Genomic DNA, 26,329 nt, shown 5'->3' on the forward strand with positions numbered 1-26,329 from the left:
TCCAAATCATGTCCAATCAACTGAATTTACCACAGGTGGACTCCAATCAAGTTGTAGAAACATCTCAAGGATGATCAGTGGAAACAGGATGCACCTGAGCTCAATTTTGAGTGTCATGGCAAAGGCTGTGAATACTTAAGTACATGTGATTTTTTTTTCTCCATTTTTTTATTTTTAATAAATTTGCAAAGATTTCAAACAACTTTCACGTGGGGTATTGTTTGTAGAATTTTGAGGAAAATAATGAATTTAATCCATTTTGGAATAAGGCTGCAACATAACAAAATGTGGAAAAAGTGAAGCACTGTGAAGACTTTCCGGATGCACTGTATATATATATATATATATATATATAGGTCAGAGATCGAGTGTGATTGACCATAAATATTTAACTCTCTGTCACTCTCTTTCTCTGCTTGTCTTTCTCTGTATGTACAAACACTCCTCCTCAAATGTCTGTCCTAAATTCAGTCAAACAATTAATTTTTGCCTGGCAATTTTGTGGACTCTTCCTCCCTCTATGCCCTTGAAATGGCATAGCACTCATATGTGAGGGGCATGCGGCCAAAGTTGCAGCTGGTTGGGGTTGTTTCAAGCTCCTCGGATGGCACCTTGGCTTTGAAGGTGAAGTGTTGGAGGAAGGAAGTGAAGTAAAAGAAAATTTCTATCCGGGCCAGAGCCTCACCAGGACATGCACGCTTCCCTGTATAAAGAATTATAATTGTTGTAGAATCAATCAAAAATCAAATGCCTTTACCCTTTAAACACAACCACTTAGGTATCAGTTCTTTATAAAATGCCTTTTTCCCACATTATGACAGAAACAGTGAGAGACTTATTTTGCATTTGTTTACTTTTTTTTGCTTTGTGATTTAATATGCACAATGAAGCTCTGAGCTTACCCATGCCAAATACAACAAAGGCATCGTTTTTCTTAAATTGACCCTCGGCATTTATGAAGTTCTCTGGGTCGAAGTAATGTGGATTCTTCCAGAGTTTTGGGTCAGTAAGCACAGAGGATATCAGTGGAAAAACCATGGTTCCCTTAAAAAAAAAAGAAAGGATTTACATGTTCAGAGAAATGTTATAACTTAACACTTTGTTAGTAATACATGTATGAGCAAAAAATAAACAAAAACATAAAGACCTTGTAAATACATCAGTTTAACGAAAATGCGGTAAAGAAAAGTATACCTTAGGAGTGACATAGCCTTTGTATTCGGTGTCGCACATCATCTTGTGTGGTAAAGCGATGGGGGCGAGGTATATGCTTCCTTGAACCTCATGGATTACAGCATCTGTGTACGGCATGTTCTGTCTGTCTTCTATGGAGGGCCAACGTTCCTGTCCTACAACCTCATCAAGTTCACGCTGAACGTGCTCTGAACAAAACATCAAGTAAAAACCCACTAGATTCTACCTGCTACTTGTCTATCGTTGTACAACAAAGACCCTTTGTTTGCCCTCACCTTGGATATCTGGATGCTTCATCATCAGAAGCAGAGCATGTCTGTGTGTGGATGAGGTGGTTTCCATTCCGGCACTGAACAAGTTCCATATCAGTGATACCAAGTTTTCTAAATTAAATTCTGTGTCAGGCTTGTCTTTCTCCTGCAGAAGAGAGTAATATAAAACTATGGGACTTCAGTGATACAATATACAATGATTGAAAGTAGAGGACTCTCTCTTAAGTTCTGAAACAAAATAAAAAGGCTTTACTTTATTATGACAAAGGCAATAAAAATGGATCAATGAAAATTAGCCTGTGAAATTTTCTTGTCTCACAAGCAAAGAGCGATGTTAAAATGGGCCTCCTGGTTGTCAGGAAAAAGGCTGAGTATAGAATATTGTTAGTAAGTACACTGTTAAATAAGTACACCATAAATTTGTACCTCCTCCATTTTTATTTTAAAGGCCTCAATAAAGTTCTGTGGTCATGAGGGATCCACATTATTCATTCGTGCCTTTGCCTGACATTTACAATATTCTCTTGCCTTCTTTAGGTTTCTAAACACCTCATGGTGTTTACCAGGGAAGAGACTGACCAGACTGGGGAAGGTATTATAGATCTATGAAGGTAAGAAAATAATGTTATGAATGGTTGAAATATCCAGATGACATACAGAAGCAAAATACATGGCTCTTTGGAATACTTCTTAATGATTCTGAATGGCCAATCGCAGCATTCTGCAGTTAAGGGATAGTTCACCCCAAAATAAATATTCTCTCATCATTTACTCATGCCATCCCAGATGTGTATGATTTTATTTCTTCAGCTGAACACAAACGAAGATTTTTAGAAGAATATTTCCACACAATGTAGTTCCACACAATGCAAGTCAATGGTGGCCAGAAATTTGAAGATCCAAAAAGCACATAAAGGCAGCATAAAAGTAATCCATATTACTCCAGTGGTTAAATCCATGTCTTCAGAAGTGAAATGATGAAATGTTGGTACCCACTCAATTGCACTGTATGGACCTACAGAGCTAAAATATTTTTCTACAAATCTTTGTTTGTGTTCTGCAGAAGAAAGAAAGTCAAACACACCGGGATGACGAGTAAATGATGAGAGAATTTTCTCAAAACTACTCCTTTAAATATGCATGTATAATCACCACTAAACTTTATAATTGTAGTAGGGAATTTTGTCACTGTGTATAGGGTAATTTGTCACATTATAAACCTGCCATTAAATAGCTATTTACAGCATTAAAACGGTAAAATAATTATGAACCACAAAACAATTCATTAAATTGCAAAAATGTAAAAATACAAGCATTTCAACCCATCGTTTTGACCAAGATATATTTTTCTTAATAAACTGTTTAAAATTACTGTGCTTAAAACACATGTGACAGCCTGCCCCACCTGACATTTTATGTGTGTATATATATATATATATATATATAGAAAAAAAAATGTAGTTGACCCTTGCCTTTATTGAATGTCAGTGTGGTTTTATTGTGTTTACTTCTTTATCAAACAGCTATTGCACAAATATGATGAAAACTGAACTTTTTACTTTGAAGGATGCAATTACCAAAAATATTTCCAAATTTACAACTAGGTGTTTGAAATCAACTTACAAAACTACTATTGGAGAAAATAAGCATTTATGTAAATTGACTTGTGACAACTAGCCCTGATTTCCCCTATATGAAATATACATAAAAAATAAAAAAAATTATTCAGTACGATACCTGTCCAAGAGGGCTGTTCAGAATAACGAAGAAAGAATTTGTTGCGATGAGAAGACATGTACTGCATTCCAAACGGCATGAATGATACCTTCACAGGACATTTCGAAGGGAAAAAATAATTATGGCCACACTGTAGGATCATTACAAGAGAATTTTCAATAAAAAATTACTTAAAAAGTGAGTTCAGAGTTCATAACCTGCAATTTGAACAGTCAGTCTAAAAAATCGGATTTGAGACAAATCAGATTTTTCCTGCAGTGTGAACAAAGCCTTACTGCCATTGGTCCACGTCATCAGTAGGTGTGACCTGGCGCTCCACTTACCTGGATGCCGACAGCTCATTCTGTTTATCTATGTTGTTCAGTCAGTCAAAATCAGTCAACAAGAACACACCGGCGTTATCAGTAAATGTACCTACATCTATAAGAGTGTTCATGTAGAGAAATGTTCCAAGACCATGTCATGCGATTTTTAGTTTACAAAAGGAATCAAATCTACTCAAATACTCTCAAATGCCCATTCACTCATGTCCCATCTGCAGTGAAAGCTATTTACACATCTGTCCAAAGTAAGCCTATCATCATTCTTTTGTCTTTATTCTGCACATTAACACTTTTATATGCTCATCTTTGCAAAAGTATCAGTGTCATCATAAATTACAATAACAGAGGGTAATCGGCGTATATTATGGCCACGTATAGCATGTTAGCGCATTAATGTCATGAATTAATATTGTAAACAAGACAAATTAAACACTTTCTACTACATATATATTACTTTAAACTTCATTTACTGATCTCATGTGAATTCTACTCATAGAATGAGGCATAAATTCATTGATAACCAGTGCTGGGTGGATTACTTGTGAATTGTTATCAGGTATTGATTACAAATTACATGACAAAAATGCAATCAGTAATGTAATCTCATAGATTACATTTTTGGGTTTATCTAATCTGGTTACTTTTTGGATTACTTTCAATTTAATTCTATTTATTTTATGACACATGCATTTGAGTAGGATAATCATTTTAACATAAAAATACAAAGAGGAAGAAAATGTAACAAAAAATGTAACAAAAAGAGCTCCTTATGACAAGTGCATTAAACATTACATTAATAAAATAAACATTAAATCTAACAGCAATGACAGGGCATGGACAAAGTTTATAATTCAAAGCACTGAGACATCAAATTTTAAGTGCATAAAACAATAGCAGCATTTCGAACATTAAAGGAATATTTCACCCAAAAATGAAAATTCTCATCATTTACTCACCCATCCCGGATGTGTATGACTTTCTTTCTTCAGCAGAACACAAATGAGTATTTTTAGAAGAATTTTTCAGCTCTTTTGGCCCATACAATGCAAGTGAATGGGTGCCAAAATTTTGAAACTCCAAAAATCACATGGGTCAGCATAAAAGTAATCCATATGACTCCATTGGTTAAATGAATGTTTTCAGAAGGGAATTAATAGGTGTGGGTGAGAAACAGATCCACTTTCACATTCTTCATACGTATGCCCCCTACTGGGCAGGGAGAAGAATTTCTAGCAAAAATATACTTAAAAATGTATGTGTTTCTCACCCACACTTACCATATCACTTCTGAAGATATGGATTTAACCACTGAAGTCATATGGATTACTGTTATGCTGCTTTTATGTGCTTTTTGGAGCATAAATTTTTTGGCACCCATTCACTTGTATTGTGTAGACCTACAGAGCTGAAATATTCTTCTAAAAATCTTAATTTGTGTTCTGCAGAAGAAAGAACGTCTTACACAACTGAGATGGCATGTAAATGATGAGAGAATTTTCATTTTTGGGTGAACTATCCCATATAATCAACATAAAACGATCATAAAACTATCATAAAATGAACCATAAAGTCAACAGCAATGACACTGACGAGGTCAAAGCTTTCATCTAAAAACACTGAAACACTTTTAACCCTTACTGCTTACTGATAGTCCATCACCTATTCCAAAGCTGAGGTGCAAGATATTATCTTTTGAACAGCAAGAATAGGCAAGGCAAGAATATTCTAAAAGAGCAGAATATTTTAAAACAGCAGAGTTCCAACGAGTCACACAATTGTGTCAAGTTTTATGTAAATTTCATGCAGTGGACAATAGTAGAGCAATGATGGGCTTTGTTCCATGTTGTTGCACATTTTGCAGTTTAACTATTGTGTACCCTTCGGGCAGGACCCTTAGAGATGGCATCCACTAGATCTTTTGAAGAAATTAAGTTCAGTGTGTGAGCTGCACACCATTGGTGAGGTAGTAAGAAATCATTTATATTTTTAAAACATATCTAGTTCATTTTAAGTGCATAAAACAATAGAAACATTACATGAACAAATAGTAATTAACCTGAAATCAACAGGAATTACATTGCTAGGTCAAAGCTAACAGCCCAAAACTCTGACACACTTACTTTTAACCCTTACTACTTAGTAATAGTCCATCACCTATTCCTTATCTGAGGTGCATATCTTACTGTTGTAACATAAAAGGAGCACATGCTCAAAATGTTCATCTTTGAGGCTATTGCGCTTCAGGGGAAGAATATGATGATATTGATATGAAAATGATCAATAAATTATTAATTTCTTTTCTTGCCTTTGTTGCCTTGTTAATAATTAACCATGTAATCTAAAAAAAGTAACTGTAGTCCGATTATGAGTATTTAAAAATGTAATCCAATTATAAGTATTTGATTTTTGTACTCTGATTACATAATCCAGATTACATGTAATCCATTACTACACAGCATTGTTGATAACACATTTTACTGTCACATTAGTTTAGGTTTTACATGTAACGTCCTCATATTTAAACGCCTCCTACATGGGTGTTGTGGAAGTATGAATGTTAGGAAACAGTATACCATTGTTCGGCTGTTAAGAACTTATTTTTACACCTTAACCCCCTGGGGTCGACGGACGCCGGCGCGTCCTGCTGGACTTTTTCCGCATAACAGCGGAAACAACTTAAAATACTCCGTCATTTTTGGGCATGCAGAAAAGTGTAAGACATCATTAGAAACCATAAAGGGTCTACTTTTATTTGTGTACACTCACAATAACAACAAAACCTTGTGCTTTTGTAAAATAAAGAAAATAAACAGGGTGCGCTTTCAGCTGTCTCTGTTTCCGCGAGCATCTTTCTGAAACACGTCACAAAAATGAAGTGAAACACGAATACTTATCACACAAACATGAAACATATGTCTAAAGAAAGCTTAAAATGTCTACTTTTAAATAAAACAAATATTCTCCTGCAATGTAATCTGTATGAAACAAAGCAATGTACAGTTTCTCCTGGCTCAGCTAATTATCGCTAATGTGATCACACCCACCAGCAGAGCGCGCTATTCATACGGTGATGTGCTGAGGCGATCAATGCAAATAGTAAACGCCCCCAACAATGCCTTAAAAAACATCAAGTACATCAACAGATTCATTCACTTTCCTGCGCGTTTGGAATATGGCACACTACACAGGTGAGGAAGCTCTACAGATGGTCCTGGATAGTGACGAAGAGTTCACTTTTCCTCAGAAGAAGAGCAGGACTCCGACGATGAACGTTTGCATTTTGAAGAGCATCTTGATCCAGCTGAGGATACAATTTTGGATGAGTAAGTCATTTAGTTTTACTTATATTAGTTGACATGCTATTTTACATGAACATGTACATATTTTACTAGCTGGACTATTTCCAGACTTGCCAGCCAGGATTCAGTGTATTGAAATTTGAAATATGTCCTAATAGGCAAGTTTTAGTTACATTTAAATGTTGTTTCGGCTAAAGCAGGTATTTAAATTGTATGCTGTATCATTACAAATCAATATGATATGTAATATGATATAAAAATAATATGAATGTTTAGATTATATTTTAACAAGTGTTTATGCTGCCTCATTATCATCAACGAAGCTTGTGCTTGCAAATATCTGTTCGGGTGTAAATGTGTAAAATGTGCTGTAAATATGCTCATATTAGAAAATCAGCATATTAGAATGATTTCTGAAGATCATGTGACACTGAAGACTGCAGTAATGATGCTGAAAATTCAGCTTTGATCACAGGAATACATTGCATTTGACAATATATTCAAATAGAAAAGTTATTTTAAATTGTAAAAATATTTCACAATGTCACTGTTTTTGCTGTATTTTGGATCAAATAAATGCAGCCTTGGTGAGCAGAAAAGACTTCTTTTAAAAACATTTAAAAAATCTTACCGATCTAAAACTTTTAAATGGTAGTGTAGGTCTAAAGTAAAGTCTTTATGTAAAGAAAATGTATAGTCAGATTACTTCTTTTAACTTAAACTTGATTTTGTGAATAAGCTACAAACATTAATTCTCTCTCAGGGGAGGGGTCTTTGTCTCCTCAGGTGTGAATCACATCAATATTCATGATCATCCATGCCTCCTCGCATTTGGCCTTCCTAACACTAAAAGTGTCTTACAAAGGTTAAATGACTATATTGTTTTGTATGAATAAGTGATCAGAATGGTTTTCATATCATTTTATAGCAAAAACTCTAGGCTACAAGATCCAGTCCTCAAAAGTCTTGAGAACAAATGTTTAGTATGTGTTATATGGCCTTATTTCAGTGACTTAAAAATTTTGTTTTTTCAAAAACCACACATAAACGTTATTTTCTCAAAAATACAAACATGTACATATGTTGTTCACATATTATTGTAGCCCCGTTTGTGCTGAATACACTGTTATCAAACTTTAGCCATTAATACACTATATTGCCAAAAGTATTCGCTCATCTGCCTTTAGACGCATATGAACTTAAGTGACATCCCATTCTTAATCCATAGGGTTTAATATGACGTCGGCCCACCCTTTGCAGCTATAACAGCTTCAACTCTTCTGGGAAGGCTTTCCACAAGGTTTAGGAGTGTGTTTATGGGAATTTTTGACCATTCTTCCAGAAGCGCATTTGTGAGGTCAGACACTGATGTTGGACGAGAAGGCCTGGCTCGCAGTCTTCGCTCTAATTCATCCCAAAGGTGCTCTATCGGGTTGAGGTCAGGACTCTGTGCAGGCCAGTCAAGTTCTTCCACACCAAACTCGCTCATCCATGTCTTTATGGACCTTGCTTTGTGCACTGGTGCGCAGTCCAAAATCTCTTGGTATGCTGAAGCATTCAGGAGTCCCTTTCACTGGAACTAAGGGGCCAAGCCCAGCTCCTGAAAAACAACCCCACACCATAATCCCCCCTCCACCAAACTTCACAGTTGGCACAATGCAGTCAGACAAGTACCGTTCTCCTGGCAACCGCCAAACCCAGACTCGTCCATCAGATTGCCAGATGGAGAAGCGTGATTAGTCACTCCAGAGAACGCGTCTCCACTGCTCTAGAGTCCAGTGGCGGCGTGCTTTACACCACTGCATCCGACGCTTTGCATTGCACTTGGTGATGTATGGCTTGGATGCAGCTGCTCGGCCATGGAAACCCATTCCATGAAGCTCTCTACACACTGTTCTTGAGCTAATCTGAAGGCCACATGAACTTTGGAGGTCTGTAGCGACTGACTCTGCAGAAAGTTGGCGACCTCTGCGCACTATGCGCCTCAGCATCCGCTGACCCCTCTCTGTCATTTTATGTGGCTGTCATTAAGTTGCTGTCATTAAAAACATACACTATATTGCCAAAAGTATTCGCTCACCCATCCAAATAATTGAATTCAGGTGTTCCAATCACTTCCATGGCCACAGGTGTATAAAATGAAGCACCTAGGCATGCAGACTGCTTCTACAAACATTTGTGAAAGAATGGGCCGCTCTCAGGAGCTCAGTGAATTCCAGCGTGGTACTGTGATAGGATGCCACCTGTGCAACAAGTCCAGTCGTGAAATTTCCTCGCTACTAAATATTCCACAGTCAACTGTCAGTGGTATTATAACAAAGTGGATGCGATTGGGAATGACAGCAAATCAGCCACGAAGTGGTAGGCCACGTAAAATGACAGAGCGGGGTCAGCGGATGCTGAGGAGCATAGTGCGCAGAGGTCGCCAACTTTCTGCAGATTCAATCACTGCAGACCTCCAAAGTTCATGTAGCCTTCAGATTAGCTCAAGAACAGTGCATAGAGAGCTTCATGGAATGGGTTTCCATGGCCGAGCAGCTGCATCCAAGCCATACATCACCAAGTGCAATGCAAAGCGTCGGATGCAGTGGTGTAAAGTACGCCGCCACTGGACTCTAGAGCAGTGGAGACACGTTCTCTGGAGTGACGAATCACGCTTCTCCATCTGGCAATCTGATGGACGAGTCTGGGTTTGGCAGTTGCCAGGAGAACGGTACTTGTCTGACTGCATTGTGCCAACTGTGAAGTTTGGTGGAGGGGGGATTATGGTGTGGGGTTGTTTTTCAGGAGCTGGGCTTGGCCCCTTAGTTCCAGTGAAAGGAACTCTGAATGCTTCAGCATACCAAGAGATTTAGGACAATTCCATGCTCCTAACTTTGTGGGAACAGTTTGGGGATGGCCCTTTCCTGTTCCAACATGACAGCGCACCAGTGCACAAAGCAAGGTCCATAAAGACATGGATGAGCGAGTTTGGTGTGGAAGAACTTGACTGGCCTGCACAGAGTCCTGACCTCAACACCTTTGGGATGAATTAGAGCGAAGACTGCGAGCCAGGCCTTCTCGTCCATCATCAGTGTCTGACCTCACAAATGCGCTTCTGGAAGAATGGTCAAAAATTCCCATAAACACACTCCTAAACCTTGTGGAAAGCCTTCCCAGAAGAGTTGAAGCTGTTATAGCTGCAAAGGGTGGGCCGACATCATAATAAACCCTATGGATTAAGAATGGGATGTCACTTAAGTTCATATGCGTCTAAAGGCAGATGAGCGAATACTTTTGGCAATATAGCGTATATACACACACACACACTTAATCATATTTCCTTATTACTGTCTGTCCTGCTGTAATTTTTTCTGTTTTATTCTTCTGTAGTATAAAACAATATAGGGGGTGAGACAGATAATCATGCCAATGATGAGAATGACTTTAAAGAAACTCCTGAATTTTTGTAATCCTTAAGTAGTTGTAGTCTACATGAACAATAATTGTAACAAAAATCATTAAGCACAACTTAAACCATTGAATACTAACCTCTAGGTAATATTTGTAGGGTTCCTTTACATTGAATTGAAATATATTTCCCAGCAGTGGCTAAGCAGGGGGTCCTGGAGGCAGACGTCTTAAACTACTCAGCTTTCTTCGACTCTTCCACAGCAGTAACAGTATCAGAAAGGTCATGATTACACTGTCAGAAAAAAAGTACAAAACTGTACCTTTATGGTACAAGTGGCTGTCACTGGGGTGGTACCCTGAAGGGTACCTTTTTGTACCTGTAATGCAAGGTACAAAATTGTACCCTATAACTTTGTACCATTTAAGGGGCAATTTTGTACCCCAAGGAACAATTGTGCATACTGCAATGAAAGCACAAAATTGTACCTTATTAAAATAATTCCCAGGGTACGCCCTAATGACAAAGCAGTTTTGATCCAATGGGGTGCTAAAAAATATCTTAAAGATACTGGCTTACACATATGTAGATTTTACAAATATGCAATTTTATTTATAAACTTTATTTTACAAAGAGAATTACTTGAATGCATTACATCATCTCACAACAGTAGGTGTGAGTCAAGACAATTAATTGTTCATTGCACATAAAAGCTCATCAGACATTACTCAACAAATATAATCTGAGGTATAAAACAGTATTTTAAACAGTAACGCCTTTACATTTTTTTAACAGGAATACAAGAAATTGTCTATACTGTAGAATCCTTACAAATCAAATCAGCAAAATAAAAGAACTGTTATACATTGATATACGGCTAATTAAACAGGCTATATCATGTGCTGCACATTGAGGTTTACAGCATAGGGCAGTTGTTCTTCAGCAAGAATACCTAGTGCTAATAAATGTCCTCATGAGAACAGTATTTCCTTAAAATCTTACAAATAGGAACGTAAGAGTAACTTCCAGTCTTGTTACCACTTGAGTCTCTTAGTGTGTACTGCACAGGTTCAGTCATCTGAAATTTTGATTTGCAAAACTCTTTGAACATGTTTGGAGACCTAACAAGTCTTGAGGCCTCTGAAAAAAAGTCAGGGGACTGTAGCACTTCCTGAAGTTCCGGACATGCAGCAAGATCAAATCCATTTTTTTTTATAGATGATATGCAAGAAATGCATCATAGTTCTCTTTAAAAAACTAAATAAGAAATTAACATCATCCAAAATGTCTTGCTGCACTGACTGAGGCAGATGATTTTTTTCTCTGCATTTCAGAACGAAGGCACATAGGTTCTCTCTAAATTGCTGAAAAGAGCTCCTTCATGTTTGGGGGGGGCAGAAAATGCAACACTATCATTAGGACATTCTTCCTCGACGTCCTTAAACAGAGGCAGAGGAACATCATTCATAGTCCGTTGTAACACCATATGTTTATGCTTTCGGTAAACATGACATCTAAAGGACTCGTACTTTGAAAATGTTCTCTGACAGTCATTAAGACCACAAGTTATTGAAAAATTTGCCTCATGAGCATGAATGAGACCAATGTGCTGGATTAATTTGACAATTGTGAATGTTCTCAGAGAGCATTTAGGACAACAGAACGGGCGAGGCATTTTTGCAGATGTTACTGTAAAAGGTTGATTACTCTGGTAACTGGGGTAGGTAGAGGCTTGTCACCATCCACAGTAAGTTTCAAAACATACCGCTGAAGAAACACCAGGGTGTTTTTCAAGTGAGTTGGATATGTCAAATTGAAGACGAAATAGGCACAAAATGCAGCAAGAGCCCCTTCATCCACACCGCTAGCCCGGCAGATCTCTATCCCATCAGCTCTGACGACTGCAGTGACTCTTCTTGTAAGCACATTTTTCCAGTCAGTGGCTTCCTGTACTTGAACAGTTGGATATGGTGAAGATGGTTCACTCTAAAAGACAAAAGCACAAATCAGATTTTTTCTCAATCAAATTTTATGATCATACAAGTTAACTGATGGAGAGAAATAATCTACATGCATAAAGAAATAAGATGATTACTTTTCACCCCATTTGTATGTGGGCAGTAAACATATTTCAAGAATTATAAAATGCATTTATGATAGACATTCAAGTCATAGACAGAGAAACATATGCGCACCTCCCCAAGCACAATGAAGTGTTCAAGCTTCTCTCTGAACAAGGCTGGCAACATGAGAAGTGCTGCTTTGAAATCAATTCCTGAAACAAAAGATATCACATGATTTTGACATGATATTACTACCTCTCTGGGCCTTGAAAGTGATAGTTGCGTAGGCTGTCAATGGAGGGACAGAAAGCTGTCAGACTTCATTAAAAATATCTTCATTTGTGTTGAACAAAAGTCTTACAGGTTTGGAAAGACATGAGGGTGAGTAATCAATGACAGAATTTTCAGTTTAGGGTGAACTGTCCATTTAATAAATAGTATAAAGTTTTAAAAAAGTAAATTACCAAGATGGTCTTCAACGAGAGATTCTTCTCTAGCTGCTTTGTGCGGCTTTGCTAAAAGAGATTTCCCTTTCGCAAGCTGTAGCACACTGGATGCAATGTTTCCAAAATTTTCTTGAAAGTGCCAGCAGAGATTAACAGACTTATACAGGAAACCAATTTCTTGATAAAGCTGAAATTGGTAAAAAAGACACAAGCATAAGAAAATCAGGATTTTATACAGTTTTAGTGTCCTACATGTTAATGGGTTTGTGTACTTGTATAATTTGCACACTGACCCCTGATGGACTCTTCAAGAATGGATATTTGTTGACAACATCTTCAACAGTCATCCCACCAGTAATCTCCTTCTGCCTCCAGGCAAAGGTCCTCCTCATTCGCTCTTCAGCAATGCGAGTATCTGGCTGTGTCTTTCGATATTGGTCCTGTAGGACTTTCACATGTCCCTCTATTGAGGTAGCATCCTCTCCAACGACATCCATGTCCTTGTGCACAGACAAAAACAATCAGGTAGAACATTATTTCTAATTTCTAGGCAAGAAAATTATGAAAATGTTTGCATCTTGTCACTTGTTATAATGATACATTTGAGAACAATACACTGGTAACATGTAACATTGTAAAAAGATTATAAATATATTCTCTCACCACAGGCCTTGTAATTTGTTTGCAAGTGCTTTTTTCATGTTGCAGAGACTTTTTTGAATGACCAAACTTCCGTTTAAGTCTTTTCACTTCTTCAACATCAGCCAAAGGTGTCCGCTCAAATTTAAACTTGCATTTCAGACACATGTGCCATGTGTGCTATTTAAAATAATATTTGGGCAAAAAAAATAAAAATGACACAAAATAACAAACTGTATCAACAGAACCAAGAGTAGGATATTAAGATTTACTTACATATCCATTGCCCTCTTTGTCCTTTAAAAAGGGGTACCTCAGAGTCAGGGCCTTCACCACTTCAACATACTCTTCATTAGTCAGATACCTGCAAAAATATTTTAAACACGAGTGTAGCGAATAATTTTGGTTTAAAATGTTATTCAAATGTAACCCATTAAGACCTTGGTAAAGTTAATGGGGAATACTTACATACTGTACCGAGCCATGCTTTCATACAATGTTCTTATAATTTTGATCCTATCTGATGCTGAAAGGTTGCTTTGTTTTTGGTCCAATTTAGCCTGAACATCAAAAAGAAACTTAGGAACTCAGGAAAAGCTGCTGATCGGCTGATATTACTATGGTAAAAAAAGAGAAAGTAATAATTAGGCAATGCAATGTTACAGGGATACATAAAGTACAACAAATACTGTAAAGTACCAGTTCTTACTACTGAAAAGACAAATGAATACATTCATTTACAAACAACACTAACTTCAGAATTTTTCCAAACAAGTTTTACTTGAAATATGTGCCCTAACCTTTTCTTGATCATCTTAGTTGTCAACTCGTACACTGTTGTCAGTTCATACATCTTAAAGGGTTAGTTCACGCAAAAAAGAAAATTCTGTCATTAAATACTCGCCCTCATGTCGTTCCAAACCCGTAAGACTTTCGTTCATCTTCGGACCACAAATGAAGATATTTTAATGAAATCTGAGAACTTTCTGTCCCTCAATTGACAGCTACGCAACTACCACTTTCAAGGCCCTCTAACGCTCTAACGTTAACCTAGATAAATGTGCGCTATTATCAGAGGCACATCCAAGTGTTTGTGGGGAGTGTGGAAGCTAAAGTATAGCGTGCTTTACTGCATGACATGGAGGCGCTGGCGCGATCACTTGCATTTTTCCTGATAACAGCGGAAATAACTTAAAATACTCCGTCATTTTTGGTCATACAGATAAGAGTGATACATCATTCGAAAGTCTACTTTTATTTGTGTAAACTCACAATAACAAGAAAACGTTGTGCCTTTGTAAAATAAAGAAAACAAACAGGATGTGCTTTCTGCCATCTCGGTCTCTGTGAACTTGAGCAAGTCAAAAAAATAAACTCAGTGTATACTTGAGCGCTGATTAGGCTATGTATTGTATATAGGCAATTGAAGGCTCATTATTATGATTTATAAGGCTTATTAATATACACGTGCGATTGGTCAACTAATCACTTAAATTAATGACTACTAATCGACTAGAAAAATCTTGAGTTGAGGGCAGCCCTAGTAAAGACATCATTAAAGTAATCCATGTGACTCCAGTGGTTTAACCTCAATTTATGTAGCCACGTGAGTGCTTTGTGTGTCAATTTATAACATAATTTACCACTTTATTTAAAAAATATTAATCTTGAACACGTTTATGCAACGTCTGCTCTCACGTCAATACATGTATGCGTTGTGGTGCTGTCATGAATGCACGCTGGATATTAATATTTTGTAAATGTAGTGGTAGATTATGTTCATAATTTGAGGTTAAACCAGTGGAGACACATGGATTACTTTAATCATGTCTTTCCTACCTTTCTTGAAAATGCTAGTTGTGTAAGCGGTCAATGGAGGGACAGAAAGCTTTTAGATTTAATTAAAAATATCTTCATTTGTGTTCTGGAGATGAATGAGAGTCTTACAGGTTTGGAATGACATGGGGTGAGTAATGACAGAATTAAATTTTTGGGTGAACTGACCCTCTAATAAATGGTTACAGAGTAAGGGCCAGATTTACTAAACAGGGCAAATAAGCTTGAGAGCGCAGTTCCAAAAAAGTGCCGAAGGGAGTGGAAAGTTTTGCGTGTGATCTACTGACGACACGCAAATTAAAGAACACAGACGGCGCCGGATCATTCCCATAATGACCAACGCAATCTACCAGTGATTTAAGACATGCTTTTTTTGGGTGGTAAATAATGGCGCAAACACCAGTAAATTGATGAGCGCAAACCTTAGTAAATCACCTTGACTGATTCATTTAAATACTCTCCTCCCATAAATTTTGCGTCTGAAAGGGAAACTCCTACAAATGCATATGCAATAAGGTCAGCCGCAAAAATAACTGTGCCCACGCCTTTTCAGCGCTAATTCTTCACTGCGTGTCTTTAGTAAATCCTGACAGTAGTTTTTTTAATGCCAAAAGAGGGTTTGTGCTGGTGCAAGCTGTTAGTAAAGCTGGCCCTTAATGTAAAAAATTATGTACTAGGCACACTGGGCACCCTGCTTTTTCACCATGTCAAAGTGTCCGTTATCTGAAGTGTTTTCTGTTTATATTGTTGACAAAGAAAATGGCATTTCAAAACATCTCTAATACTTAATGTTCTAGATGCAAGAAATTAATTAAGCACTAGTATAATTACAGTAAATTATTATGGGGAAGCAAAGAAAAACCCCAGCTTCTTTAAGATTTACTTTAAGAATAGTTCCCTGAAAACAAATGAAACATTATTAAACAGCAACAACCTTGCTCCAGCTGAAGACTGCAAAAGGCATTCTGCAGGCACAGGTTCAAGCGTTATCACCGTTTCCTTCATCTCTTGGACAAATCTAAGGAATTTTGCCTGCTTCTTAAAAGATCCCTCAAATAGGAATGAAACCATTGACTCCGTCAGACCAACGTCAACAGTCTCTCCATCCACATCATTGTCTATAATATAAAAGAGATAATGAAAAGTACAATTTAATTACCCATCAATTAGAACCATGCACTAAACCAGTGTTTTTGAGGCTGGAACACTGCCTGTCAGATAAAGTACACACACAAAAATGGTAACCTACACTTTACAGGGCTAACAAATAAATTCTGAAATAAAAAAAATAAAAAAAAGATTAAAATAGAGATTAAAATAATAAAACATGAAAATTACATGAACCCAGAAGTAACATACAGCTTAATTTAACAATTGCAGTGATGTAATTCCAAAAAGAAGTCCAAATGGCAATCAGTGATTAAACAGGACACAGCTTTGCCATCACTGTTATTTTTGTTAGTGGATAATGCGAATAAAAACCTAACTATAATTAAAAAATAAGTCTTTGCATTTATTTTGGATGATAAAGTGGACTGCTACAATCGTCTTTTTTATATCAAATATAATTTTTTATATCATCAAGTGTGTTTGTAACAAATATTCGTACCGCTTCTGTGCTGTCCATTTTACTTAAATTATGAATTACTTGATTTTCCGTTTGATGACCGTGTATAATCCGAGTCAGAGCGTCGCGTTGAAGTCTCGTGCGGCCTAACAGAATGTCGCAATCCCAACGGCTGGACATTTTTGGTCTCAAAATGTAAAAACTGAGATAACCACAAATTACAATAACTAGCCCTGCAAATATATAGTGTTGGCCACAGTTTTTATTAAAGAAATAAGGTATGAGAGGCTACGTTATGAAAGTGTATAGTCTATGGATAAAGGCCGTTGTCACACCAAGAACAATCCTCGAGAAAAGCCTAAAATTTCTTAAACCATCTCAACATGTGACAATTAACATACTCACCCTCAAATTTTTTCCTCTCCTCTTCAGAGACTTCTATACCAAACTGCCTTAGCTCCGTTATTAATTGAGCGGTAGACAATTTCCCCAACTCCATTCTGAACTTCTGAAGGCTCTTCCGAATCGGTCAGTAACGTACAACCGCCAGTCTGACTGGAGTACTTTTCGCGGGCTTTAAGCAGGGGAACAACGAATTAGACAAAATCAACAGAACATGCCATCATGCGTGGAAAAAAATAAGAATATATAACATTATCCCGAAAATTTACCTGGAAAATGTGTCCTCCAAAAAATGCTCGATGCTGAAAATCGTGACCTGAAGTTCTGTCAGACCGCACCGAACGACTCAAGCCAAGCGGGAAATCTTCTTAAAGCGACAACAACCGAAATGTCTGCATAAGCAGTAAGGTATGTTTTGAAAGTTTTGTTGCCGTTCTCATGGTCTTTATTCCAAATTTAATTCAGCATCTTAAAAAAAATATCTGTCTGTTTTTGATGCAACAGTCAAAAGTTCATTAATTTGATAAAGTTTTTTTAAACAAAAAATTAATACTACATTACAACAAACATGAACAATTATTAAAAACATTTCATTTAATAAATTCATTAACATGTTTGGAAATAACATTTGTCTTATTTTACAGACAGGATAGGCTACATGAAGTGAAGTATATATTCATATAGCCTACATGACATGTAGCCTAATCTTATGTATAGGCCTATAAAATATATTTTTAACATTTAAAACAACTTAATATGGTGTCTTGATGTTATCATGAGCTGACATACATTAAATTAATAATACTAAAAAAAGACATATGTTATTCCAGTTAGGGCTAAACTGTAAAAAAAAAAAAAAAAAAATTCAAAAGGTACAAAAATGGACCTTTCACATCTAAACCTAAAATGTTGTACCTTTATAAGTCGTTTTGGGTACATAATTGTACCCTAAGGACCTATTGTGGACCTTTAAAGGTACAGTTATATATTTTGTACCCCTAGGAACAAAATTGTACCTGCACTGTACCTTTTTTTCTGACAGTGTACAGACAATATATTTGTCTTCAATGCCAGTAATATATCCATCTTGCACAGACTGATTTGGTGATAATAAGGATGGTGTACATACAGAGTGATTACATGCTGACAAATGACTGATTTTCCACTATACTTTGTTTGTCCGTTAAATTTTACATGAACACTCACTTTCACATCTCTTGTTGCACTTTATATAGCACATAAGCCATGCCCACCAAGAACACCAGAGAAACAATTATAAGTTTAAGAAAGTTTAATATTACACAATTTGATGTGACTTGACTTTTTTTTTTTTTTTTTTGGCAACTTGTCAGCATGGTATAACTAACAAAAAGGTGACAGTTACCACCCTTAATCAATGCAGTTATCATAGTTTCCACCAAAACACCATAGTTACTAATTACTATAGTCACTGGTTATTGATATATTACAAAGCAACTTTAATAACTGCAATGACAGAATGACAGCAGTTATTGTGAGAGCTTTTAATACTGTTTGAAGGAGATCCCATCTTAAAGGAATATTCAGGGTTCAATACAAGTTAAGCTCAATAGACAGCATTTGTGGCATTATGTTGATTACCATTCAAATTAATTTAGAGTCCCTCGTTTTTTTCAGGAGTTTCTTTTCAGTCATTCTCATCTTTGGCATGATTATCTGTCTCACCCCCTATATGAATGCACTACAGAAGAATAAAACCAAATTAAGGATTATATTACAATTGTTAATTCAAATGCTCTTTGTCTTAATGTTACATTTCTGTTAGAAGTGCCTCACTGGAACCCAGATTTTTGCTTCTTTTAAAGAAAAGGAGGAATAAGTCGAAAATAATTTTTGTGGTAATTAATATTTTGACACAAATGCTGTCGATTGAGCTTAACTTGTATTGAACCCAGAATATTCCTTTAATTTTTTATGATCTTACCTTTTTTTATAGTATTTATAGTAACTGTGCTTTTATTTCAACTTTGCTAAATGACTGAATACAACAACCTGAATAATAGCAATTTGTCAAAAGTATTACTTGTCCGAATATTTATTTATGTGGTCCAAATAATAGCCCTTTGACCCATACAGTCCTCACATTTAATTCATTATTTGACACTACCATTAAAACAAGGTACAGCAGGTATCAAACAGGATGATTCAGAAGTCCCGAAATTTACTCACAAGACATATCTCTACCACAGCACAGATTTGCAAGCATTACTAAAAGTAGCACATACACATTTCATACTTATTTCACATTTGTGTATATACACATTTCATATCCTACATTGTATCAGTAACACATTCATAATTATGCAGAATACAACTTGAACTGTGTTTGCTAGGATATCAAAAAGAGAGATTGAGCATAGTGGGCAGCACCTGCAGCCTAGCTTTAACTGTGAATGTCAAAATGTCCTCACTGATGGTATAGTATATTTTCAATATCAAATATAGAAAAAATATGAGCATTGTATCAGCCAGAAGGCTGTATCATGTGAAATGTATGTATGATGTCACACTCATGAATGCAGAGTGGAAAATGCATTCATAAGGCACAATATAGCCAGTATATAGGATGGTCGTCATGTTAACCCAATAGACAAAATGCTTACTATGCTTAAGTTAACCCATTAGATGGGATACTCATTATGTATAATCACCTTAACCTGTTTACCCAGAATGTACACTTTCCAAGTAAATGGGACCAAAATGTTCTGTTTTTAAAAAATAGATGGGTTGCTAGGATTCCACCATTAGAAAGAAGTCAGATGGTCTGAGAAACAATGGTGGCAAGCAAGCCCATTGGTTAGAGGTAATGAGAATGAACGATTTATGGGTTCATAAATGTATAAAGACTAGGAGCTTGGAACTGAGAGGGCAGAATGGACAGCTGGCCTTCTCAGGTTTATTGGTTGCTCAATAAACTTTTACCTTTGGCATCTGGAACCCCTGACTCTGAGAGATTTCTTGCAAAGAGGGAAAGAATCTTCAACATTTTCCACAACAATGGCAGGGTTCTGGAAGATAGAATGAGACACTATATGGTCTGCCGATATAAGAAAAGCCAGCTTCCCCTGAAGGCCACACCAGTGTTGTTGTTGTCTTTTTCATTGATCTAGAATAACTCTCCTACAATGTTTAACATCAAATTCATATGTTGTTCCATCCATATTAATTGTGGCACACAGAGAAACACCTGCACCACTGACAACATTCTTGGAAACAGCCACAGGTTACATATCAATGTGTGACCACCTAAGCGTGACTCCTGCCTTCTTACATAAATCGTTGAGGTCTGGCAAGTCAAACCAAACTCCAATCGCTGTTTATTGAGTATCAAGCTTTCCATTTGATTTTTTTACAGAAGCCAAGGTAGTTATTTTCAGTCTCATTGGCTAGCGGCACATTCCTTCGTTGCATATCCAAAAAGAGGGATGCTCTTGTCAACTCTCTCACCCCTTAGTCATCACAATTTAACATTCTAAGTAGATGTGACAGTCTAGTGGCCATGTAAGTCCATTTGATATTAGGGACCCCAAGCCCTCCTGCCATTTCTGGAAAATTTCATCTCGTGTTAAACACAAATTCAGGGCAAGCCACTTCCTCACAGCCTTTAAAGTTCTATCATTCATTTCTGTCAGAATCTTACTGAGGACATGAATGTCAGAAAACAGCTGCAGGCCTTTTGAGAGTGCAACGTCTATTGTCTATTAACATATTTTTGCTGCCACCTGAAAAAGCTCTCCTTACACACATACAGTGGACAAATTATGGAAAAATCATTTTAAAGAAAATGACAAGAACAGGTGAGGACCCAAGTGCTGGATGCAAAATCAAAGTCTTTATTTCTATAGAAAAATTAAGAACAAAAGCAAAACAGTAATCCACAGGAATCCTCAGTGAAGGAATCGGTGTGAGATTGGCCAAGAACAGTCGAAAAACAGGAACAAAAAACAGAGAGGTGAAATACGTTGGTTTAGACTGGAATGTGAACACAGCAAACCCTTTGCAACAATCAGACAGACATTGAAGGGAGAGGGCGAGATAAATAGGCCAGAGGAAATGAGCGACAGGTGGATATAATGACAGCGGAGCCGGCGCAAGTAATTATCTCGATGAAACAATGACTCGCCCCAAACATGTGACAACTGTCCAGTGGCTAATTCTCAGGGCCAGCAAAGCCTTTTCTGCTGGCCTAACATGCCAAATAAATAAATATTTTTCATCCTTTCATTCTCAATCACCTTTTTCCTATGTATTTTTAATTGCTTTCCACTCTTAATTAATCTACAAACAAATAGAGAAAAATGAAAAGTTTATCCAGTCAGAATTTATTCCTTGATGCTTACAAGCAAAGTGTGACAACTGTTTCACAAATCGCACGTCCGAAGCCGAGCTCGTTAGCCGAAGCAGCGCGTGAGTCTAAGCTCCACCCCCTCAGGCCTTCAGAATTTCTTCAGAATCCCTCAACAGTGCAAGTGAATGGGCATCTAAAATCAGATTGTCAGATTTATCAGCCAATCAGATTGATTTATTTGTTCTTGGTGGGTGTAATCTTTAGGATATGTCTCGGTCGAGGCCTTCTAGCTGGCCTTGAGTGACGCAATCACGCTTTAAGTGATGTATATAATTTGAACGCAAAGAGCGCGAGATAGTCATCACTGCTGCTATCGCCATTGAGAATGAGATCCTTATGGATTTAAAAACACGAGATGTTCTGCATGACCGTGTGATTGTTTAATTTATTAAACAGGAAATGAGGGCTGATTTTCACTTCAAGTAAATTGGTAAGTGCTTTTTGCATTATTATAGCAACATCAGGACTTTTCTAAGTATAAATTAAGCTGCTTGAGCATTCAGTGTCAGATCAAGTTTTGAAAAGTAGTGCTGCATTCCATTCAACTCGGTAAGTCTGATTTTACAACTTCCTACTAGGAAAAGTGCAATGGAATGCATCTTGAAGTCAGAATTACAATTTGTAGGCTCGTGCAGAAATTCTCATCTCCGATTTTGCCGAGATGCAGGGGCATGATGTCACACAAACATGTTGACTCTCTGGGAGTTATACAAAGTAAGCAGTGGCGTACTGGCCACTGGGGGAACCGGGACTTTGCCCGGTGGGCCGGGCGCGAAATGGGGCCGCATGGGCCACGGCATTATGTGGAAAGTGCCACAAAACGGCGCCGCGATAAAAATTAACTTTCGATAAATTAGTTAGTTTCCACATTACATGATATTAAAGCTTGTTTAACAAATGCCTGCAGAAACAGGTGTATAAAACATTATAATCTCTTTTGATAATTCTACACCTGAAGCACAAATGCTAGCGCTTCAGCATTGTTTATCAGTTGGGTTGCTAGGAGACATCTCTAATGAGAGTCAAACCCCTGCTAAGATGCAGGGGCATATAATTTTATCAAACTAAACAATGATGACTCTTGAGACATTATAGATATTACAGTTTCATTTTCTGTTAATGCATGATCTTCTGTAAAGCTGCTGTGAAACGATGTGTGTTGTGAAAGGTGCTATACATATAAAAATGACTTGACGACTTTCTAAGCTAACAGGAGCGTTGCAGTTCCGAATATCGGGGAATGGATGGCATTTATGGTTGGAGATATAGGAATATCCCACATCCAACTTGAATGGAACGCAGCATAACCATGCACCCTGACGAAACGAAATTTATTGCAAGCAAAATTTAAATCGCAAATATTATTAGATCAATTTTTCCAGGTACTATAGATCTCCCTGGTAGATTCATATGAAAAATTATGATTTTTGATGTTCATTTCACAAAACTGTCATGCTGCAGTTAAAATTAGGCTTGCTTGAGCATTAAGTGTCATTGCAAGTTCTGGCTTTCGTGCCTGGACGTGTTTTTAAAATGTCAATTTTTATTATTAGTTGACTGCCACATAATGTATGATAGGCATACGGCATCTCATTCATTGTGAAACTGTTTTCTTAATGGCATGAATCACACTGAAGGCCTAGACTTAAAATGCACAGCCCGCGGCTGCAACTGTCAAACAGAGAATGGCAACAAATGCACATGTAAACAAACACATACTCACAAAGTACCCGATCTAATGTAGAACCCCAACAGAAAACCCCTCAAATTCCAAAACAGATTCCAATAATTCATAAATAAAATTGCATGTGTTTACAATCTTATGATGAACATAAAGAACAAACAAACAAAAAAATCCTAATTTTGCAATCATGTATTTCAGTCTCTTTTTGCTCAATGAACCTGCAAAAAGTCTATTTCATTTCAATAGATGGCAGCAAGTACTAGGAAAAATACATCTTTATCAATCCTTCAGTCACAATATACATTCTGAATTGCACATGGTACTCTAATGCAGCTGAACACTCAAATGTGCTTTTTAGGTTTTCACCTAAAAACCTCTCTGCAATGTTCTGGGAATGTTACTTTATGGTTATAAAAATTAGAACCTAAAGAGAAGGTTCCTAGTTAGAAACTGGTTCCCAAAAAAAAATAACCAAACAATAACAATACGCTAACTTTAGGGGAACGTTCTGTGTTTGCTGGGTAGACATTCACCCTGCGTCCAAACTCAGCCGTTAAAAATGTTTTTTGTTCTTTTTTATGCATGCAAGTAATAGCACTTCAGAATTTCGCCGGAAATAGTAGGTCATCAGAGTATTTCTCGCTTATTGTTTTATGAATACTGGACATACTCCATTTACATACTGTTTTTGGCCTACTATATAGTAGGGAAATGTGGATATTTGGCACTGCAGCAGCCTATTATACGATCTAACACACACACATTCCCCACTGTTTCGTCAATATCTCGGACTCTGAGTGGACTATAAATTTAATCTAGGTGTCGTTGTAAAGATCCTCAGCTTGGCAATGATGTATAACATTTTATCATCAATAACTGAGACCGTATTTTAGCAGATGATTTGTTCTTCATGCTTTTACTGCTGGGCCACATATTTTGATCTGGACATCTGAGATTTAACACTGGATTTTTGCAAGCTCAAGGACATGTAAAAAATGGCTAATTTTTAAGAAAACAGTCCAAGGTAAGAGCTGATATAGTGTTTGTCTACTTAGATTACAGAAACGGTAATCTGGGTAGACATTTGTCTTTGCTGTCTTACAGAGATCAAATTTCACTTTGTATATCTTTTGATAATCATTTAAACTGTGGTGTTATGGCAATTCCTGAGAATGAGACCGTTCATTTGAAAATGAATTGTCTATTTAAGTGCTATTTGAAAAGCTTGTATATTTATAATCTTATTTCTACATCATTAACACAAGGTGGCACTCATTTCTTCAGGTTTTATCTTGTTATTTTATGTAACATAAACACAAATGTGATGGAGTTCTGTGAAAAGTTCCGCTTTTAAATGGTAAGGTACAATGGGGATAGACACACTTTAAGGAAAATTGGCTTTTTTTTCTGGTCACAAGGTGTATCAATATTGAAAAAGTAAATTTCTATTTATTCAATATTGATGGAGCAACATTATTTGTGTGAAAAGAAATAAAAATGGAAGGTTGTTTTGATTAAAATAGTTTAAAAAAAAATAGTTAATAGTTTTTTTTAAGGTGGCGATGGAGCTTTTTACACCTCACTTGGGGTAAAAGTCCCCCACATGTTGGGTAAAAGTCCCCCTGGGGGATTAAAGTCATATTGTGTAAATATAAGGACAATACTGTAGTTATATAGGGCAAAATTTGTCATAAGACAAATACTTTTGAGAAGATATTCCTTATTCAAAATGACCACATCAGAAAAGGGTGAACCATTTCCTGTTCATTTCAATCATAAAAACTCAAGTACTCAATAAACAAATTAATCTCCATTGTGATTGGATCAGTCAATATGAGCCAACTTTGAACATTTTTCACAACAAATCTATTCGCCCCACTTAAAAAACAAACTATATGTTATAAGTGGGTGTTTAGTGCCTACAGCAGGAGGGCTTTTTTTTTATTTATTTATTTATTTATTTTTACCCCAAATACTATCTTTTCACTTATTGGACAGTATTTAAAACACTTTTGATTTAATCACATGTGAACAAAACTGAAAATGATAAATGAGTATTTTAATTGTGATTGTAAATTGTGTGTTGATTTCAGGGATTTTCATTAGCTAAATTAATTTGCAACATTTAAAAAAGTATATTAAATATTAGATCAAATTACCTCAAAATCAAACTTTAGACATTGCACGCAATTATCTTATGGACCAGGAATATTTTGCAGTGTATAGTGACAAACAGATGTTAAGGAAAGTACTGTGGTAGTTTTTGTTGCTGTTTAGTGTTTTGGGAGAAAATAAAATAAAATGTGCCTTTTACCCTGAGGGGCTTTTAGCCCTGTTGTACTCTACCAAATAACTGACTTATGTATCCGGGGACTTTTACATTTTAAGCGTAAACTTATTACACGCTCCTGGCCCCACAGAGTTAAATACTTAAGTGTCTAATTACTCAGCTTTTGTAGTCAGTGTCTCAGCTAGATCTTGTTACATTATAACTGTTAATAAGCAGGTACACCATGTCTTATCTGTCCACAATGTTCCTGTCTGAAATTCTCCTAAATAAATAGCCTGAAAAAACATTCTGTACAGACATTGTTCTTTTCAAGCTAAATTATATACCTTTGGCAGACGTTTCTATTCAAAGAACAACATGCAAACCAGTCCATGCATACCTTGGAAATCTGACACACAACCTCGCAACTGCTCACGCCATGTTCTACCAGTTAAGCTAGGAACACAAGCACATAAGTGCATAACATTATGTAGATGTATAATAAGAAGCTCAACACGAGGAATACATGTTTTCAGCAATCCTATATAGGCTACATATATATATAATAATAATAATAATAATAATAATAATTAAACAAAAAACATTGTAGATAATGCATGTATCTTTAGGAGGATTATTAGGAGGCAATTATGAATAAAAGACGAAAATGGGGGAAATTTGGCCAGGACCTTTTGGGAAATGTTTACATGTATATCCATTGATATTAAACACAGTAAATCTAATCCATTCACAAATGTTTTGTCCAAACTTATGTCGGAGTTTAGCGATGCGTTGACGTGTCCTCCCCAGTGTTCAGATG

The 26,329-nt window shown here is 36.6% G+C and overlaps 1 protein-coding gene and 1 pseudogene across 2 annotated transcripts; both read right to left on the bottom strand.

Moving 5' to 3' along the window:
• Window positions 1-518: 518 nt before the first annotated feature.
• On the bottom strand, window positions 519-3,907 carry LOC127422145 (cytochrome P450 2M1-like; annotated as a pseudogene).
• Window positions 3,908-10,869: 6,962 nt separating this feature from the next.
• LOC127422396 (uncharacterized) lies at window positions 10,870-17,534 on the bottom strand. Of its 2 annotated transcripts, XM_051665888.1 has the most exons (10): window positions 17,439-17,534; window positions 17,173-17,330; window positions 16,135-16,318; window positions 13,833-13,981; window positions 13,641-13,728; window positions 13,389-13,544; window positions 13,019-13,225; window positions 12,744-12,912; window positions 12,412-12,491; window positions 10,870-12,202 (listed from the first exon to the last, which is right to left on the bottom strand). In XM_051665888.1, the coding sequence occupies exons 4-10, from the start codon at window positions 13,847-13,849 to the stop codon at window positions 11,903-11,905; spliced, it is 1,017 nt and encodes a 338-aa protein (XP_051521848.1). In that variant the 5' UTR covers window positions 13,850-13,981; window positions 16,135-16,318; window positions 17,173-17,330; window positions 17,439-17,534; the 3' UTR covers window positions 10,870-11,902. The 2 variants fall into 2 exon arrangements, with proteins under 2 accessions (XP_051521848.1, XP_051521849.1); XM_051665889.1 differs by lacking the exon at window positions 17,173-17,330 and having other exon boundaries at window positions 17,439-17,515.
• Window positions 17,535-26,329: the final 8,795 nt, after the last annotated feature.

The sequence above is a fragment of the Myxocyprinus asiaticus genome, chromosome 31 (assembly GCF_019703515.2).
Source record: "Myxocyprinus asiaticus isolate MX2 ecotype Aquarium Trade chromosome 31, UBuf_Myxa_2, whole genome shotgun sequence".
In the NCBI taxonomy this organism is placed as follows: Eukaryota; Metazoa; Chordata; class Actinopteri; order Cypriniformes; family Catostomidae; genus Myxocyprinus; species Myxocyprinus asiaticus.